Source organism: Crocuta crocuta, unplaced genomic scaffold, assembly GCF_008692635.1.
Source record: "Crocuta crocuta isolate KB4526 unplaced genomic scaffold, BGI_CrCroc_1.0 scaffold363, whole genome shotgun sequence".
Classification (NCBI taxonomy): domain Eukaryota; kingdom Metazoa; phylum Chordata; class Mammalia; order Carnivora; family Hyaenidae; genus Crocuta; species Crocuta crocuta.
The window spans coordinates 804,527-824,916 of NW_027531626.1; the positions used below are offsets into that span (position 1 = coordinate 804,527).

At 37.1% G+C, this 20,390-nt stretch overlaps 1 protein-coding gene across 4 annotated transcripts in view; it reads left to right on the plus strand.

Annotated features, from left to right (window-relative positions):
• Positions 1-19,291, plus strand: part of BIRC6 (baculoviral IAP repeat containing 6) — a 222,709-nt gene extending 203,418 nt beyond the window's left edge. For all 4 annotated transcript variants that reach the window (XM_077772791.1, XM_077772792.1, XM_077772794.1 and 1 more), the window contains exons 69-74: positions 33-250; positions 1,926-2,087; positions 5,589-5,666; positions 12,809-12,997; positions 17,149-17,283; positions 18,424-19,291. In XM_077772791.1, coding sequence (XP_077628917.1) covers positions 33-250; positions 1,926-2,087; positions 5,589-5,666; positions 12,809-12,997; positions 17,149-17,283; positions 18,424-18,603 — 962 coding nt within the window. In that variant the 3' untranslated portion in view covers positions 18,604-19,291. The remainder of the gene's footprint in view (positions 1-32; positions 251-1,925; positions 2,088-5,588; positions 5,667-12,808; positions 12,998-17,148; positions 17,284-18,423) is intronic.
• Positions 19,292-20,390: the final 1,099 nt, after the last annotated feature.

Sequence of the window (20,390 nt, forward strand, 5' to 3'; positions counted from 1 at the left end):
TCAGTGTTTTATTTTTCTTCTTTTTCTTTTAGATACATTTGAGATGGTTTCTGAGGATGAAGATGGGAAGTTGGGTTTTAAAGTAAATTACCACTACATGTCTCAGGTGAAGAACGCGAATGACGCCAACAGTGCGGCCAGAGCGCGCCGCCTGGCCCAGGAGGCCGTGACACTGTCCACTTCACTGCCTCTGTCATCCTCTTCGAGTGTGTTTGTGCGCTGCGACGAGGAGCGACTTGACATCATGAAGGTGGAAATAACTGTTTTGTCTCTCTGGCTAATGTCATTATTCAGATACTGTCTGTATTATTCAGGTAGTGTTTATACAGAGCACTAGAAATGGCATGAATTTTAATAAATAAGAATTCTGTTGACCATTTTGGACATCACTGAAAAGAATCCTTTTTTTCACGCTAGAGCATGTGTATGGGACAAAATAACAATTTAGAAGAAAGTACCAAAATGCCTGCCTTGAGTAAAGGTGGAATGCAGCCTGTAGCTTTAAGGGCTGAGCATCAAAGGATTTAATGTTACTCGGTAGAAAAAAATCATAGGACTTCTTCCTTGTCATCCAGGCTATTTCCTTCATGTTTTATACTATCAGCCTTCAGAAATTATTCTTTTTTTTTCTTTACTAAGAAATTCATCCATTTACTTAATTACTTAAGGCCTACTTAATTACTTAAGATCTGTGAGTTCAGTAATGATAGTATAATAATGAATAACTGCACCTTTATGTTTTACCACTGTGGTTATCTGGCTTTAAATTCTAAGCGATTGCTTCCACAGGAAAATAATAAAGATCTGACACCTGCTGGGGAGGAACCTTTCTTTACATTTGCTATTTAATCCTGGGTTACAGTCTGGCTTCCTTAGATACACAGCTGTAACTATCAACACATTGATTTGAGAACCTTTTTTGTGTGTTGGTTTTTTTTTTGCTTCTTTGTTACTTTTTAATTTTGCTCTTTTGAATAATTTTTCAGTAAAAATCTCCTAGGCTTTGCCTATTTGAGCACACTCTTACCTGTCCCTTGTTACAAACAATAGCCAATTATGGAAGGATTGCTTCCGGAAGTATTTTATCACTAAATAGACCACAGAAGTTCAGACTTGTGACTTTGTCTCTGGTGCACATTATGCTGTACCTAAATAAAAAATCCCAACATGGAGCTCTAGATCTTAAATCAGGGTTGTCACAGATTGAGACTCTGTATCACTTTCCTCCACACACGTAGCTTTTCAGGATCACAGGCTTTGCTGCTCAGGCCTTGCGCAATTAGTATCTGTTGATTGACCTAAACAAAATTCATTAAATAATTCTGACAGTCGTCGTCCTGATAGTCATCCTCTGCTATTTTTTGGACTACTGGTAACCCTAAAGGGAACACCTGTTGTTCCCTCAAACCTTTTTATCTTATTATGTGAGAACCTTTCTTGTTACCTATTTGTCCTATTATCCCAGAGAAAAATATTTAAAACTAAGTTATTTCCTAAGACATTAATTTATCTGAAGATATATTGCAGAAAATTACCCCCATACCTTTTGGATGTGATAATGAATATACCTAAAATCTCGAATTATTAAATACTGTACAAGATATCACGAAGGAAAGCTCTCAGGAAAATAGTCACTTAATATTAAAAGGTATTTGATGTTACGGTAAGCTTTCCTGCTGCCACTAAGGCATCCTTTAATAGCCTGTTTTCACCAAAACTAAAAATCCTTAATCCTAATCTGTAGCCATTTCCATTCATGCTGTTATTTTTAACTTCAAACTCATTTTTAACACATTCTGGTAGAGATAGATGTAAATAGGATGTAAGAAGGTTGTTCTTATTTCATGTTGGATTGTGTTTTTCTAAATAGCAAACAATGTTTGGGAGCAGTAACAGAGACTTCTGAATTTGTGTATGCTTATTAGGTTCTGATAACTGGTCCAGCGGACACTCCTTATGCAAATGGCTGCTTTGAGTTTGATGTATACTTTCCTCAAGATTATCCCAGTTCACCCCCTCTTGTGAATCTAGAGACGACTGGTGGTCATAGCGTGCGATTTAATCCAAACCTTTATAATGATGGCAAGGTAATGTAATTTCAGCCTTTTGTTTCTAATGCCAAAGTATCGTAACCAAAGGTTCTTTGTAATTTAAGCAAAAATTTTCCTTTGGATATCTTCTTTCCAAGAGTTCTGTGGCTTTCTTCATGCTTCTCTTTCCTGTAGGCAAAGATTAGCCTGGGGAAGGAGAGAAGGAACCAGGCAAAAACATAACAGTGTTGAGAAGCACTTAGAGTCTTAAGTTACTGAGGAACTAACTCATTCAACACATTCCTTGGCCAATTGAGAGCTTTCTTCCCTCAGGATGTAGTAGAGCCAGATGTCTGTCTTTGCCTCTGACCTTTCTTTACTTTCCATATCTCCAATTCCGTTTTCTTTTCACAAGAGCCTGAAGATAGTTGAATGGCAAAAGCATGGTCCTGGCAACTCTGTATTCCCTTGTTTTTTGCCTGTCTTGACTTTTTTTTTTTTTTTTTTGCTTTCATAGCTATCCATGTTTTCCATGAAACATATAATTATGATCTTATTTTGGATACTTAATTTATGCTAAAATGTTTCCTACTTTTTTAATATATATAGGAAGATGTGTTCTATCTCAAAAAAAAGGTTGGGGCACGTGGGTGGCTCAATTGGTTGATCAGTCGGCTCTTCCAGGGTTGTGGGATCGAGTCCTGCGTCAGGGTCCACACTCATGTGGAGCCTGCTTGGGATCTTCTCCCAGTTGATCCATCATCTCTCTCTCTTTCTCTCTCTCCCTCCTCACTCCCTCTCTCCCTCTCCTTCTATCCCCCTCCCCTTTTCCCCCTCGTCCCCTCTCTTTTTCTCTCTAAAAAAAAAATTAAAAAGTTGAGTAGGAGGTATAATAAAAAGCATTTCATTTGACAGTAAACTCTTTAAAATTAGATTTAAAAGAGCAGTCATAGGGCCACTTGGGTGGCTCAATCAGTTAAGCATCCAACTTTGGTTTAGGTCATGATCTCACAGCTCATGAGTTTAAGCCCTGCATCAGGGTTTATACTGACAGAGCCTGAATCCTGCTTCAGATTCTGTGTCTCCCTCTCTTTCTGCCCTTCTCCCACTTATGCTGTCTCTCTCTCTCTTAAAAATAAACATTAAAACAAAAAAATTTTTTTAAAGAGCAGCCATCACTTTTCAAAGTAATTTGCATGCCTTGATGGCATTTCAATAGTAAGTTCCATGCTGGATGTATTAAATATTTAAAAATCACTAGATGGTAAGAAGAAATTCATAGACTTCACAAGCAGATACCCCTGTGATGATCTGAGAGGAACAAGGGCTTGAATTTGATCTGGTTTATTACAGATGGACTACGTTTTCCCTTGGCATCATCTTCCTGGTTTCGGGAGGGGCTTGCCTGAGATCTGTGCTCCTAGGCTGTCGTTTTATCTTCATTGTAAACTGAGATCATAAAGCTGAAATTTGTTTTCTGAGTTGACTGCAGGAGATTTAACCAGAGATCTTACTTTCTTTGGGAGAGGAAAGAACAGGTCTTTTATAACTGAGCAGACAGGAGGAAATAGCAGTGTTGACTTTACCCAAGAGAGACACTAGAATCTGAAGAGTTTAAGTGTAAAATGTTAAAATTTATTTAAGAAATTTCATTGGAGTACCTGGGTGGCTCAGTCAGCTAAGCATTGGTCTCTTGATCTCAGCTTGGGTCTTTTTTTTTTTTTTTTTTTGACAGAGCATGAGCAGGNTTTTTTTTTTTTTTTTTTTTTTTTTTTTTTGAGACAGAGCATGAGCAGGAGAGGGGCAGAGAGAGAGAGAAAAACCCAAGAGAATCCTGTCAGCGCAGAGCCTGATGAGGAGTTTGATCTCACAAACTGAGATCATGATCTGAGCTGAAAATCAGAGTCAGATTAACCGACTGAGCCACCCAGACACCCCTCAAACTCAGGTCTTGATCTAAGGATCTAAGTTGAAGCCCTGTGTTGGTTGGGCTCCACACTGGCTGTGAAGCCTCCTTAAAAAAAAAAAAAGAAAGAAATTATTTCCTTAAAACTTAATGTTATAGTGAAGCAGGTAAGGGCCTGGGATATATCCTGAATTATACATATATATGATATAATATATTGCATAATATATATTATATAATATACATTATATTTATCAGTATATATTTTGATTTATATAGTCTTTGTTATTAATGCACTGGTAACATTTAACCTTGGGGTCTAGATCTGTAGATAGGGATAAGAATACCAGGCATTCATTTGCAACAACATGACTGGAACTGGAGGGTATTATGCTAAGTGAAATAAGTCAGTCAGAGAAAGATAGATGTTTCACTAATATTTGGAACTTGAGAAACTTAACAGAAGAGCATAGGGAAAGGGAAGGGGAAAATTAGTTATAGAGAGGGAGGGAGGCAAACCATAAGAGACTCTTAAATACAGAGAACAACTGAGGGTTGATAGGGGGCAGGGAGAGCAGAGGAGAAGGGAAAATGGGTGATGGGCACTGAGGAGGCACTTGTTGGGATGAGCACTGGGTGTTGTATGTAAGCGATGAATCATGGGAATCTACCCTAAAAACCAAGAGCACACTGTATACACTGTATGTTAGCCAACTTGACAATAAATTATGTTTAAAAAAAAAATACCTGGCATTGATAGTCACAGGGATGTTCTAAAAAGTCAAATGTCTGACAGTACCTTAAATAATGTACAAAGCCATTCAGATATAGTTCTTTAAAAATTGTTAATGAGATTATGTTCTAAATGAATTAATGTATTTTGCCTTATTACTGTCATAGAGCAGTTGCAAAAGTAGCATGGCAATGGACTTCTGCTTTATTAAGGATCAGTTATTTTCCAAATCTGTTGCCCATTATATGAAATTGCCGGTTTACAAGTACACATAAAATGTCCCCAGTTTTGTTTTTCCCAGAGTGGCCTCTTGACCTGTGTTGGCAGATAGTTTAAGTTCATTCTTGTTGTGTGAGTGAACAAGTATCTATGTGGTAAAGTTTGTTCCGAGGAACTCAGTGGACGCTCAAGCCCCTCTCAGGGAGTCTGTGAGGTCTCCTCCTTCCAACTTCAGGTTTATGTGAAGCTAGATGATATCATACTTCAACCAAAACAGTATATAGTAACACATCGAATGTAGAAGCAGATATGAAATCGAGATCTCTTCTTTTGAACCATATCCATTTTTAAAATTTAGAAAATTTTGAGAGAAGTATTTTTAAATATAAATGGTGCCACTTTTTCTCACTGAAATTTATTTTTGGTTTGGGAATGAGTTAAATTTTATTTAAAAATGTTATTTTTAGTAACATGTAATAGGTGCTGATTCGTTTTTCATTATGAAAATGAAATGCCATGCAGATTTGAATCACATCTGAAGATGCCAATTTGTTTTAACAAACTGACCCTTGGGGTTTTGTTGGGGACATAAAACGGAGATACTATGACATGATAGCATTTAATTTTTGCTTCTAGTTGTGACGCTTTGCTTTTAAAAAGCACTCTATTCAATTCTGTGTTTTCTTCCCTTCTTCCTTAGGTTTGCTTAAGCATCTTAAATACGTGGCATGGAAGACCAGAAGAGAAGTGGAATCCTCAGACCTCAAGCTTTTTGCAAGTAAACACATTTCTCTGAATTTCACTTAGAAAGAAAAATAAGAAGTATCTATGTTTAAAAAAATGTGTTTTGCAGGTGCCTGGGTGGCTCAGTTGATTAAGTGTCTCACTTAGGTTCAGGTCACAATCTCGTGGTTCACGAGTTCTAGCCCTGCATCAGGCTCTGTGCTGACAGTTCAGAGCCTGGAGCCTGCTTCTGATCCTGTGTCTCCCTCTCTCTCTGCCCCTCCCCCGCTCACGTGTGCATGCCCGTTCTCTCTCTCTCTCTCAAAAATGAATAAAAGTCAAAAAAAATTTTTAAAGTGTTTTAGTGACCAAGAAAAACATAAGAAACCAAAAAAAAAAAAAAAAAAAAGCCACACTAAATAACCTACATGTTAGCAGTTCGTAGAGTCGAGTCTCATCTTATCTGGAGTTTAGAATCTTAAGTTAGGGCATTAGACAAAAGTTGCATTTTGTCGGATTTACCTTTAAGAAAATGCTTAAGTTAGCCCTGAAGTACTCTATGGTACAGAATGATAACCTAAGACAGGTCGGTCTCTCCTGTCTCCATACAGACTTAAACTCATGGGAGTAGAATTTCATAAACTACTAATATTATATTTTCTTCCACAAATAATACGGTTTTTCTGTAGTCTCCTTAATAATGGGACTCATTTGAAACTCAGAAGCACTGTGGTAGAATTCATAAACTTGGGACTTGTAGTTGTTGTTTTGTAGAGCATTTGACATACATTTCATAATCTTGAATTTTGGAAATTAATTTCCACAGACCACTTGAGCACATAATATGTTACATAATATCCCATCAGATGCTTTTTTGCTGATGTTTTATCTTACTAGTTCAGAATTCCAGCAAAGAGATGGACAGGTGTGCATGTTAAACAGCATGAATTAACTTTTCTGCTTGTTCAGTAAGGCAGCAGAAACATCACTATTGCTCAGATGAGTTTAAACTCACATTTAAAGTTTACTGTTTAAGGGTGTCTGGATGGCTCAGTCATAATCATTCAGTCTCAGCTCAGGTCATGATCTCACGGTTCATGAGTTTGAGCCCCACATCAGGTTCTGTGCTGACAGCTCGAAGCCAGGAGCCTGCTTCTGAAAAGATTCTTTTTCTACATTCTTATTTTGAATTAGGTGAAAGAAGATATGAGAAATAATTCTTTAGGATGTCACTTTTTTGATTCTCTGAAAAGACTTTGTATCATCCTCATGAATTAAAGAAATAATACCATGGTATAATTTTGCCCTTTTTGTTGATGTCGAGATTAGGAAAAAGGAAGTTTACGTGATTCATGCAGGAGAACTATTAGGAAAATATTAGAATATTCCTCCCAAGTGACTACTACCTCATTTTAGATATGCTTATTTCAGTTCTAGTCCAAAAACTTTAAAATAAAATATTTTTTCTACATGTATGTTAGTCTTGTCAACACAAACAGGCTTATGATGAGTTTTACTAAGCAAGGAAACTCAGAGATATCCTACTTTTCATAAAGTAAATTAGATTTAGCTGAAAATTGAATTTTTTGTCAAATTTAGATAATCTTTAAAATAAATTTACAACTAATTAGTTTATTTTTATTTATTTTTGAGAGAGAGACAGAATGCAAGGAGGGGAGGGACAGAGACAGTGGGAGACACAGAATCCGAAGCAGGCTCCAGGCTCTGAGCTGTCAGCACAGAGTCCGATGCGAGGCTCAAACTCAACAAACTGTGAGATCATGACCTGAGCCAAAGTCGGACGCTTAACCAACTGAGTCACCCATATGACTCATGTATCTAATATATAACCAAAATCTTGTAAAGAAACTTCTGTTCAGAGGTTTAGATTTTACAAGTTTGGAAACTTAACTACCCATGCATAGAAAATGATCTTTGTTCTTTATTCCCTTTAGTTAGGATTTGAGTTTATTTTGGTTTTGGGTTTTGGGTTTTGGTTTTTGGTTTTTTTTTTGCCATATACATAATTCACAGAGTGAAAATTAACATAGTAGATAAATCATCTGTACACTCTTCTTTTCAAATAACATTAGAGCATATACATTTTTCCAAGTTACACTTTTATAATTTCTAATTGCTCTTACTAATCTTTTGAATTCATCTACTCTAGTTGAACTGGTTTTCTATTAATGACTCTATTAATGTTTTTGCTTCTAATTTTTTTTAGTTTTATAAATAATACTTATTATTTGACTTTCTGTACACTTTAGATAGTTTCCTGAATCCAGGTTTTCAGATCTTTGGAAAATTGACTTGGGCAGGAGCAAGAGGAGGCTCTCTTTTTCTCTGGCAGGAGTGAATAGCCTTGTCTTCTTCCAGATTTTAGGGGGGAGACTTTCAGTCTTTCCCCATCTCTTCATGTTGAGGACATTGCTCTTTACTCCTCTTTTTATTGTGAATGGATGTTGAATTTTGTCAGATGCTTTGTCTGCATCTGTTGATATGATTCTACTATTTTTGGCTTTTTATTTTATTAATATGGTTTATTAATTTTTGGATGCTAAACCAACCCTGCATTCTTGGGATAAATCCCATTTGGTCTCTTGGTGTATAATTCTTTTTAAAATATTATTGGATTCAATTTGCTGGTATTTTGTTTGAGGATTTTTGCATCTGTGTTCCTACAAAATATTGGTCTGATCACTTTGTGAGCTGGTTTCATTAACATTATACAAGACATAAACACATGTAGGCGGGACCACATTGCTCAATGTTGTGTGTTAGAACTTTCTTTAGAGGCAGACTAGAAAGGCTCAGGGAAAACTATTTTATTTCTTTTTGGTTAGATTTTAGAGCCTAATGTTGTTTTACCCTTTTATTTATCACACAAAGGATAAAAGTACTTTTGCCAGACTGAAAATCTTCCACAAAAGTTTTTGAAGGTTATATACAATTAAAAACAATTCCGAAATACTTGAACAGTGACAGCTTTTATTAGAATTGCTTGGTTTCTCTGAGTGAAACTGTCAGAAGAATAATGTTTCTTTGTATAAAAATAATACATTTTGTAGCCTTATGCAATAGGTCTCATAGCTAGTAGTAATAGCCTTAACTATTAGCACAATTTAAAATCAAAGTCATGGGGCACCTGGGTGGCTTGGTCATCTGAGTGTCTCATTTCTGCTCAGGTCATCATTTCACGGTTCGTGAGTTCGAGCCCCATCAGGCTTACAGCTGCTATCAGCCTGTCAGTGCAGAGCCCACTTTGGATCCTCTGTCCCCCTCTTTAGGCTCTGAGCTAGCTGTCAGCACAGAGCCCAATGTGGGGCTCAAACCCACGAACCATGAGATCATGACCTGAGCCGAAGTTGGACGCTTAACTGACTGAACCACCCAGGCGCCTCTCAAAAATATTTTTCAAATAATGTTTTAAAATATATTTAAAAAAATTTTTTAAATTGTTAATATTTTTAAAAATAATAGTCAGTTAAGTGTCCAGTTTCAGCTCCGGTCATGATCTCTTTAGGCTCTCTGCTGTCAGCACAGAGCCCACTTCAGATCCTCTGTCCCTCTCTCTCTCTCTGGCCCTACCCTGCTGGTACACTCACTCTCTCAAAAATAAAGGAACATTTTAAAAAAATTACATCATATCAAAGTCATATTATTCATTAGAACTATCATCAGAATTTTTACAGTAGCACCAAATCTTAGCATTGCTTTTATAACTGGTTTTTAATGTTGCTATAATGTACTTAAAATACCTATTATAAGGGGTGCCTGGGTGGCTCAGTCGGTTAAGTGTCTGACTTTGGCTCAGGTCATGATCTCACAGTCTGTGGGTTCGAGCCCCACGTCGGGCTCTGTGCTGACCGCTCAGAGCCTGGAGCCTGCCTCCAATTCTGGGTCTCCCTCTCTCCTCCTCTGCTCGCTCTCTGTCTCTCAAAATAAAGACATAAAAAAAAAATTAAAAAAAAAAAACAAAACCTATTATAATGCCTTATGAATAGTTTGTTCCAGTTGGATGTTAATAAAGATATCATATGCAAGCGGAATTGAACATATTTTATGGTTCATGTAATCAACCATTTATAAATGTTAACAAAATATATATAACTATTTCTCTTAAAATAGAAAATTCTGGAAATTAGCCACTTGTTTACAGTCCTAGTCAACAGCAGCATAATTTTCCAGAGATAGGTACTTACTATTTTAAAAGGCAAAAAGCATTTTACTAATTAAGAGTGTTTCCCAGGTTGCCTAGGTGGCTTAGTTGGTTCGTTGTCCGACTTCGGCTCAGCTCATGATCTCACAGTTTTTGAGTTTGAGCCCCACATCCGGCTCCCTGCTTTCAAGCACAGAGCCTGCCTCAGATCCTCTGTCCCCTTCTCTCTCTGCCCTTTCCCCTCTCGCGCTCTCTCTTCTGAAAAATAAACATTAAAAAAGGAATGTTTCCCTCACACCAAAGATGTTATTATTTCCTAAAATATAGTTTCTTGTTGAAAATTAGTATTTTGGATTATATACTCTGTACTCTCCTATGTTTTAAATACCTGTGATAAAAAGTTTTGAAGTACCAGATCAAGTCAGAGAATTAAATCTTTTGATGAGATGCCATATGAAAATACAAAAAGTCAAAAGTTAATAATTTCTTTTTTTTTTTAATGTTTTATTTATTTTTAGGAGAGAGAGAGATAGCGTGAGCAGGGGAGGGTCAGAGAGAGAGGGAGTCACAGACTGAAACAGGCTCCAGGCTCTGAGCTGGCAGTCAGCACAGAGCCCGACGCGGGGCTCGAACCCACGAACCGCGAGATCCTGACCCAAGCGAAAGTCGGACGCTTAACCGACTAAGTCACCCAAGCGCCCCAAAAGTTAATAATTTCTAAGGGATGTGAGGTAGGAGGAGGAATATGGCAAATTAGTGGATATTCGAAAGAATAAATTGCAAGAATGGTTAGTGGTAGCAATATAGTGACCAAATGAATATATAAAATCATAGGAGACCAGATTACTGACAACTTGAGTGGCCTGGTAGAAGACCATGCAATAGGGTTAAAATTTTTGTTTTGACACAGATAGTGAAAGAAAGGTGTTATATGGTTCTTGATTTAGTCAGTTCTTGAACAAATTATAGTGAAAACTTCTTGTAGTTTTGTGGATGCTAATATAAAACTAAAGAGGAGGGTACTGTAAATTTAGCCTATGAATAAGTCTATAATTCTTTATCTTAAAGTATCAAAGGATTGACTAAGAATCAGTGAACCTATGTCACAGAATGAATATCTTTTGTGTTTATTATGAACTTAAATGTAACTATGTAAGTATGCTATGGTGGTAGTAGATGTTTTTCTGTTAATTACCAATGCATTGTCAGGTCATATTCTTAAGAAAACACTTTAGGCAGATGTATCTATGATACATATTAGCTTTTTATTTGAGCTAGGTAGCTCTGTTAAGTTTTGTTGATCAAAATGGAACTCATGCTGACTGCTTTTTTGCAGGACCCTTTTAACATAGGTAAAAAGACTTTATTTTCAGAGTAAAAATGATTTTGTTTTGCATTTTACTGCCTTCTGGCTTCATGCTGTCATTTTTACTCCAAGAAAGAATAGCTGCTCTGTATTAGGTAAACTTAAATTTAAGTGCTACTATTTCACCTGCTGCAAAGGTTGTTTGATCCTCACAGCCAGTCTTTACGTAAGTAGGAGTGATCCTCATTTTATAGATGACCAGAGTAGTTCTGAGGGACTAAGTTGTTCTGCCTACTGTGGTCTCTGACTTAAATATTACACATTGTTCTCAAGGAGACACCTAGGTGACTTGGTTACACGACTGATTCTTGATTCAGTGCAGGTCTTGATCTTAAGAGTTGTGAGTTCAGGCCTGGAGTTGGGCTCAGTGCTGGACGTGAAGCCTACTTTAAAAAAATAAGTAAGGTCTCAAGCTCAGCGCTCACTGTGGAGCCTGCTTGGGATTCTGTCTCTGTGCCTCTCTCCCCCCACCTCGAGCACTCTTTCTCTCTAAATCAAGCAAACAAATAAACCAACAAATAAATAATTAATTAAATGTTTAAAAATATACATTATACATTGTTCTTAGGGATAGGTAATTTTTAATATTGAAATTCAAATCCTTTTAAAAAAGAGAAATCTTTCTGTGCAGGATTTATTAATTTACTTGTTTTTTGTGCCCAGTTTTGTTTCTATTTTTTTGTTTTTGAGAGAGCACAAGCTGGGGAGAGGAGCAGAGGGAGAGAGAGAGAAGGAGAGGATCTGAAGCAGGCTCCACGGTCAGCACGGAGCCTAATGCAGGGCTCATTCCCACCAACCCTGGGATCATGACCTGAGCCAAAATCCAGAGTTGGATGTTCAAACAACTGAGCCAGCCAGGAATCCCTTCATGCCCAGTTTCTATGGCTATAGTAAAGTGTACTGTGATTATCTGACTAAAGAGGTCAGATAATCCGTGGCTCCAGAAAATTCCATAAAATAAATAATATGACTCATAAATAGCTGAATTCACTGAAGAAAAATAAAATAACATCTGCATACTTCCAAAGTGGTATATGTTTTAAAAAGCAAATAGAAAATGCCTTTAAAAAGTACTTTCTTTAGAATAAAAATGAAGATTGCCTCATGCATAGTTGTTCTTACAAGTGAGTATTTTTTCTAATGTTTATTTATTTTGAGAGAGTGAGTGTGAGTAGGGGAAGAGCAGACAGAGAAAGGGAGGGAGGGAGGGAGGGAGAGAGAGAGAGAGAGAGAGAGAGAGAATAAATCCCAAGCAGGCTTCTCGCTGTCACTGCAACCCCAATGTAGGCTTTGATCTTGCAACTGTGAGATCATGACCTGAGCCCAGATCAACAGTCAGACTCTCACCCAACTGAGCCCCACAGCACCCCCCCCCCNGACAATTTGAGCTCAATAATGTCTAAATTGGTGTGGGATGTTTATAAAAACAAATGTTTTTAGCAGTTTCAGGAAATATCTTCATTATAGATATAAAATGTAAGATATATGAATGTTTTACAAGAACCTACTGTGTCTATTGCTTTTAATAATATAGCATTTCAGTGTCCTCATGATTAACATCAATTATATGGTGATAAAAATATGTGGAAGCACATATTAAAAGATACCAATTTACTGGTAATAAAAATGTGCCATTATAATTGCTTTTCTTTATTTCTTTGTTCCGCAGGTGTTGGTGTCTGTTCAGTCCCTTATACTAGTAGCTGAGCCTTACTTTAATGAACCAGGATATGAACGGTCTAGAGGCACTCCCAGTGGCACACAGAGTTCTCGAGAATATGATGGAAACATTAGACAAGCAACGGTTAAATGGGCAATGCTAGAACAAATCAGAAACCCTTCACCATGCTTTAAAGAGGTATGTTCAATAAAATTAATGAAATATTTTATTAAAGACCTTATAAAATATAGTTAGTATTGTACTTGCCTTTATATTTAGACAATCTGTGGTATACTCAATATAGCTTTTGATCATAAAAGATGAGTAATAATATAACACAGATGAATCTTAAAACCACCTACTTCCTAAAAGACGTCTGACTATATTTTGGGACAATTTTTTAATTCTTTATTTTTAACAGTTACCATTCTACTAGCACATTGTCTATGTTATTAAAATAGACCTCATAAAAATATTCTTTTTTATTCGTGGTCAAGGTACTTTCTAAAGTTGTCTTGCAAATGAAAACTTTGCCCTTATGCTAATAGCTATGTGTGAGTGTTGAAGAGAACAGATTTTCTTCCCTTTTGGTGAAAGTTGGACTTAGTAGGTTTCTGAAATCTCTCTTGATATTCTCAAGTGCTTTTATTTCTCCACATCCTGAAACGTAACTCTTCCTCTGGTTAGTTTTCTCTCCATAATCTGCCTAACATATGATTGTTTTCTTCACCTGTGACACCACATTACTTTATCACATCGTAGTTGGACTATGTCGTGAAACATGGTTCTTTCTAAAAATTGGTTCTCTTGGTCATCAGTTTCTTAAATTGTGCTAGAAACTCAGCATTTTAGAGAAGATTGGCATTTTTACCTGACAGGAAATTGCCCTTTAGCCTAGCTAAGCAGTTATGTGTGGCTGCTTTGTAACGTCATACTCGAAGCCCTCCTTTTCACCAGAGAGCAGTGATGAATATACTTTGAAGAAATGTGACGAGAACATTTTTTCTTTTGTTTTTGTTGTTACTAAATGAATTCACACTTTGATAAAGTTGAGTATTTTATTTCTGCAAAGGCTTGCATTTTATTTTGCCTTGTAAGGCAATGGGAAATCACTTTTCCTGATATTACAGGAAATACAAACACTTACTTCTTTGTGCTCTTATGCATATTTCTATCTCTTTTCAAGTTTGGGTTACTGCTATTAAGTTAATTACTTTTGTACCCATATCAAATATCAACTGTTACCAGGCACTCCACTAAGGTGCTCAGAACTCAAGAATAAATTAAACTGAGCTCCTGCCCTTGAAAAACTTCTATTCCTCCTGTTATATCATTAATGAATTTCTTTAGTGCCCTTAAGACTCAAATATTGAATCCAGATACATAAACTACTTGCCAAGTCCACTAGATAGTACCAAGAGTCCCCTTAACACTATAAAACTGAACTCTGGATTCTTCCTCCACTCCCTGTCTCAGTACAAGCACCATTATCTAAGCCCCAAATCTTTACCGTCTGTGACTCGATTCATTTTCTTTAATTTTTTTTAATGTTTATGTATTTTTGAGAGACAGAGACAGTGAATGAGCAGAGGAGGGGCAGAGAGAGAGAGAGAGACACAGAATCGGAAGCAGGCTCCAGGCTCTGAGCTGTCAGCACAGAGCCTGACATGGGGCTTGAACCCAAGAACTGCGAGATCATAACCTGAGCTGAAGTCAGATGCTTAACCGACTGAGCCACCCAGGCGCTTTTCCTCACATACCACATTCAGTGTAATGATAAATCCTCTTGGCTCCACCCTTTGAAACATAATCAAAATCTAGTGGTTAAAACTATCTTTGCCGTGACCAGCCTGTTTCAAGCCATCGTTAATTACCTCTTGCTTGGGCAGTTGAAGTGGTTTCCTCACCATTTTTCCTGCTTCTGCTTTTGTCCCTCTGCAGTGCTTTTCTACACATAATCTCCAAATCCAACTCCAGTCCTTACCATGGCCTGCAAAGCCCTACATTGTCTGGGCCCTGTCCTCTCATTCTTCAGCATCTCTAGAAATTTAAAGGCTTTTCATACCAAGTGTTAGGGTGTGCAGCAACTGGAACCTTGATACCCTCTGATGGGAACATAAATCAGTAAAGTCTCTTTAGAAACCTCTTTGGCAGGACCTGATCAGCTCAATATATGCTGAAAGACTAGCAGTTCCGCTCCTTGGTATGTGCTTCACAGAAATTGGGTACATACTGGGTATAGAGAATATTCATTACATTATTCATAACTGCCAAAAATTAGAAACAGTTCATTTGTCTATCAACAGAATGGACAAATTAGGGAATATTCATAAAATGGAATACAGCAATGTGAACGAATGAACTGCTATGCAGGTTAACATGGACAAATGTCATGAATAAAATATAGGGCATAAGAAGCCAGAAAGAGATAGTACATTCCATATGTTTCCTTTTATAGAAAGTTCAGAAATGAGTAAAACTAACTTGAGCTTAAGGAAGTCAGGATAGCGTCTACCCTTGCATGAGGATTAGTGGCGAGAGGTAGCACAAAGGGGTTTGCTGCGTGCTTGCTAATGTCCTGCTTCTGGTCCGAGTAGAGATTACATTGGTGTACACTCTGGGAAGATGCATCCAATGGTATGTGTGATTTGTGTACTTTTCTCTTTGCTAAATTTAACTTTTAAAATGTATTGAAATAAGTGTGTAAGTATTTATATTCAGTTGATGCATAATTTGTTGGTTTATGCATAAACATATTTTTCTGGAAGAAAAACTGTTAACAAGGAATTCCGAGTTGGGGGATGACTTTTGCAAAAAGCAGATAAGTATAATTTGAAACAATAATCTTTCTCATCCTTTAGCATCTAGTTCACATTGAACGGGGCACCCTTCGTCCATGAATGCTTTCCTGATTTTTCCCATCAGATGTGCCTCTTTGACTTCCCTGAGAGTTTTTTGAGGTTTTTCTTCAATTTATTTCAGTTCAGTTCAGTTCAGTTCCATTATTGATAACATACAGTGTTATATTAGTTTCAGGTGTACAATATAGCAATTGAATAATTCCGCACGTTTTTGTTTTTTAAGTACCTTTGTCTGGTGCACTCACCTCCTGTCTGGCTCTATGGTTGTCATGGTTCATCATGTCAGGCAGGGTCTTCTGTGTCCTCATGTGTCGTCATGTCAGGCATCAACAGCAATAACTGTTAATTGTAATTGGATCTGATTGGTGTTTTACATCCATTCCCAAATTCCCCTAATAAAACCTTGTAGCTATTGTTGCCTTTTCTTTAGGGGACATAAGCTCATGGGAATATAGTGGCTCACCCAGCATTCAGAATAGTATTTTTTAATTGATTTAATAATATTTCCAATTTGATCTCTTTTCTAACTTACATTTATCAGAAGTCGACTCCTGCTTGTGCAGGGAGAAATTTTATTTAATTTTTCAGATAATTTTTTAATTCCAAATACAAACTACAATTATTATTATAAGGACAGTTAACTTTATAAAATACAGTTTTATCTAAAATTTATCCAGAAGATAAAATTGAGAAAGTAGTAATAGTGCTATTTTTTAGGACTCTATTCTGATTTTTGTGTGAATATCTTTGACATTTGAACGTCTTTAGTTATTTAGAGATTTGTAGAGTTCTCTTTTAAAGGTAGAAAATTTGACAATTTTTCTGTTGTCAGTACTTTCCTCATTATTTTCTCCTGGTTAGTTATTTATTTACACTTCTTACCTTGTGAATATACTGCATTATACACATCTTTATTTTCTCTGATAGGACTATTTGGGCATTATTTTCTATGTAGAGCTGGGCACCTCAGCACATGGCATCTGATGTCATAAGCATGATGTTTCCCTGTTAATACAGAATTCACTAAATTGAGTTGTATGGGGACAAAAACATTGTAATTGTCTTTTAAATTTTATTTCCTTGTGGGGCGCCAGGATGGCTCAGTCCGTTGAGTGTCCGACTTCAGCTCAGGTCACAATCTCAGTTTGTGAGTTGGAGCCCCACATCAGGCTCTGTGCTGACAGCACAGAGCCTGGAGCCTGCTTTTGATTGTGTCTGTCTGTCTGTCTCTCTCTCTCTCTCTCTCTCCCTCTCTCTCCCTCCCTCCCCCTCCTTCCCTCTCTCCCTCTCTTTCTCTGCCTCTTCTGATTGTGTGTCTCCCTCTCTTTCTCTGCCTCTCCCCTTCTCTCTCTCTCTCTCCCTCCCCCTCTCTCTCTCTCACAAAGAAACATTTAAAAAATTTATAAATTACATTTCTTTGTAATGCTACTTAGTCTGTCTTTTAAATTCTGACCTTAACAAATTTTGTTCCCTTGGTTTATTCTTAAGGTTATACACAAACATTTTTACTTGAAAAGAGTCGAGATCATGGCCCAGTGTGAGGAGTGGATCGCGGACATCCAGCAGTACAGCAGTGATAAGCGGGTAGGCAGGACTATGTCTCACCATGCGGCAGCTCTCAAGGTGAGTCAGCCTTCCTCACAGGAGCCCTGTTGTATATCCACCGACAGAGCCATGGCCACCAGATGGTAAAGGAATCAGGATTAAAATCATTGAATTTTTCCTTCTCCTTCCCTAATTGTTTTCTCCTGTTGTTCACAGTGGAAGGGAAATTGCGGTAGAGAACTTGTGAGTTACCAGCATGTTAATACATTTTAAAACCTTACAAATGGCTGCAAGTGTGTAGCTGTCTTATCTTGTTTATGTATCTTAGATCTCTGACCAAAATTTAGTCTCTCTGAGGTCAGAGATCATGTCTTCCTTATTCTCCTTCTTTTACATTGTCATTGCTGAACACAGTGCCTCCTACATAAAACTTGTACTGTAAATGTTGGTTTGTTAGTTTTCAAAGTCAGCTGATGACAACAACAGAATTTCAAACCCTGGTGTAATATTTGAGGTCATTCTCTCCCTCTAGAAAATTATAATCCACAACTTAATATTCGTAGACAACTACTCTCTGTTAACAAGTCTGCATCTTTCCCTAAATGGCAGTATGGTATCGTAGGAATTATATACTCCCTCTAGATCTTCTTTTTCATTTGCTTAAATTAGAAAAAAAAATTAGGTTGATAAAATTGTTTCTAAAGTTTTTTCTAGCCTTACGTGAGGTAATTAGCGTGAAACATTTTGCAAATATTCTACATCGACCTGGTGTGCCTAATGAATACTTGTTTTCATTAAGTAAAATAATGGTGGGTTTATTTTCATTTAAAGACTTTCTCTCAAAAATATTTAGCCAGAGGCAAGCTGTATGAAAAGGCGAGAGGTTGCTCTCTTTAATTTAAAAGAGTATATACTGCAAATGAATGGTATCCTATAAGTCATAAGTAATGCTCTTTCTGCTACAGGGATGGAGACCTGAGTAGGGTCTGTGGCCATGCTACTCGGGGCTTTTTAGCAACATCAGTTATTTTGAAGTTTGAGATTTTTGCCAGTTTTGTTCACTGCCTCTTACAATAACTAGCATAAGGAAGGTGTTCAGTAAGTATTTGTAAGCCTAATGCTTTGGGTTTTGTTTTAAACTCATTTCCTCTCTCAACTGATGTTATGTTGGAATCCCAGGGTTTACAATTCCAATATCATTTGTTTCCCCCGGTGTAGCGTCACACTGCTCAGCTCCGGGAAGAGCTGCTAAAACTTCCCTGTCCCGAGGGCCTGGACCCTGATGCTGATGATGCCTCGGAGATGTGCAGTGCCACAGCGGGTGCTGAGGGGACTCTAATGCATGATCAGGTCAAACCCAGCAGCAGTAAGGAACTCCCCAGTGACTTCAAATTATGAGCTGCATTGACATGGACTTCGTAGACACAGAGGCTTTGAAGCACAAGCCAAATATGTCAATATTTGTATGTAAGAAACTAATTATGTAATAGTTATTGAAACTGAAACTATACTATGCCCTTAAGGAGATCCAGTTTAATTCAAGGTGATCTTTTATTTACCTGTACAAGAGTGTAAACTTTTTTGTGCTTTTATTTTTCAATTGTGAGAACCACTGATTGGTATGTTCAACAAATTTGTGTATACAAAGAAATGGATAAATCACTGATCTATAAGGGAAACTACCTTAGGAAAGAATGTTTACTGAATGTTTATTTTATTTTTTTTTTTTACTGTAGAGTGAGGGGTTGTTAACAAAGAATATATATTGGTCATTCTTACAACTACTATTTAAAGTCAGCAACTTTTCACTGAATTTGATAGATTTTATGTTTGGCCATATCTTCATGCTCATATTTGATTTCTGAAGACCTCCTACATACATTTAAATAAAAGTTAAATGGACATACTCCCTCTTTTTTGATTTACTGGTACATTTTTTAAATGATAAATATGCCATAATATGCATTATAGCTGGAGACTTGCACTTGTATGGATGAATTTATTACATTCAACGTATTTAATTTTATGCCTTCTAATTCTACGATGCAGAAAAAATAAATGAACATGATTTTATTCTATGCCAACATTTGGGCCTGTGAATGTATCCGTTATTTGAATTTAAGTATATGAAAAGGAATGGTCAATTTAAAAAGTCACTCTAAACTGATTTTTTTCCTAAAGGGCTCCTTTTTTCCTGGACTCTGGTTTTAATACTAAAGTCACATGTATGTATTAAACATTGAGGCTCTGTAGAGCAGAGAGGATACCTCTCTGGTGCTGTTACAGTACATTCTGTACCTGCCATATAGGCTCATTTTCATGCAAATTCTTCCTAGAGCCAAATAAATAAAGACTTAGGTGTATTAGTATGTCTTCTTTCTAAATCAGTTTGCCATGGTGTGAAATGCTATTTCTACAAAGAATTGGACACTTCCAGGACCTAAGCCTGGGAAAGAAAGGATATTTTCAAAGAGCAATTATCACAAAGGAAAAGCTAAGTATATAAAATGATGTGGCCTGTGGGAACCTTGAATGTGGAGGTGACCAAGAGAAACTGTATTCTGAACAGTGAGCTGCTCTCTGAACCAGCAGGGGAACTAGAGAGCATGGCACTCTCTGTACCAAGGGGTAGTGCTCCTGGACAGGGGAGGGGACAGACTGTGACCAGAAAACACAAAGTTCTTAAACACACACTGTTCGATCTGGTGGGTGGTGAGCTACACCAAGAATGACAAAATAAAGTCCATTTATGAGGAAGAAGAGTCCATTAAGTGTCATCCACACACACGCTAGCTGCAATCTAGGTATAAAATGATGAGCAGTAAGAAGTAAAAGAACAGTCCTCAGTCCTCTAGGCATTTTGATTTTTGGGCTCTCAGGGTTCTGTCAGGGATAGATGATAAAAGCTACTCTATCAGGTGTACTATTTGCCCCCAAGTTGGGATTTTATTTTTAATCATTAAAATAAGGCTGGGTCATTTTCTCCAGTTCACACCACTAGCCTTCAGAAAGCTTTATAAAAGAAAAGTAACAATACCACTACAGTAAGGTCTGATTCATGTTTTTGAAAAACCAAAACCTAGAAGTCTGAATTTGAGACTGATTCCTTTCAAATGGTTCCATCTGAGATCCTCACTTTATGCCAGCAAACATTTGACCACTCACTTTGGTACTAGGTACAGGTT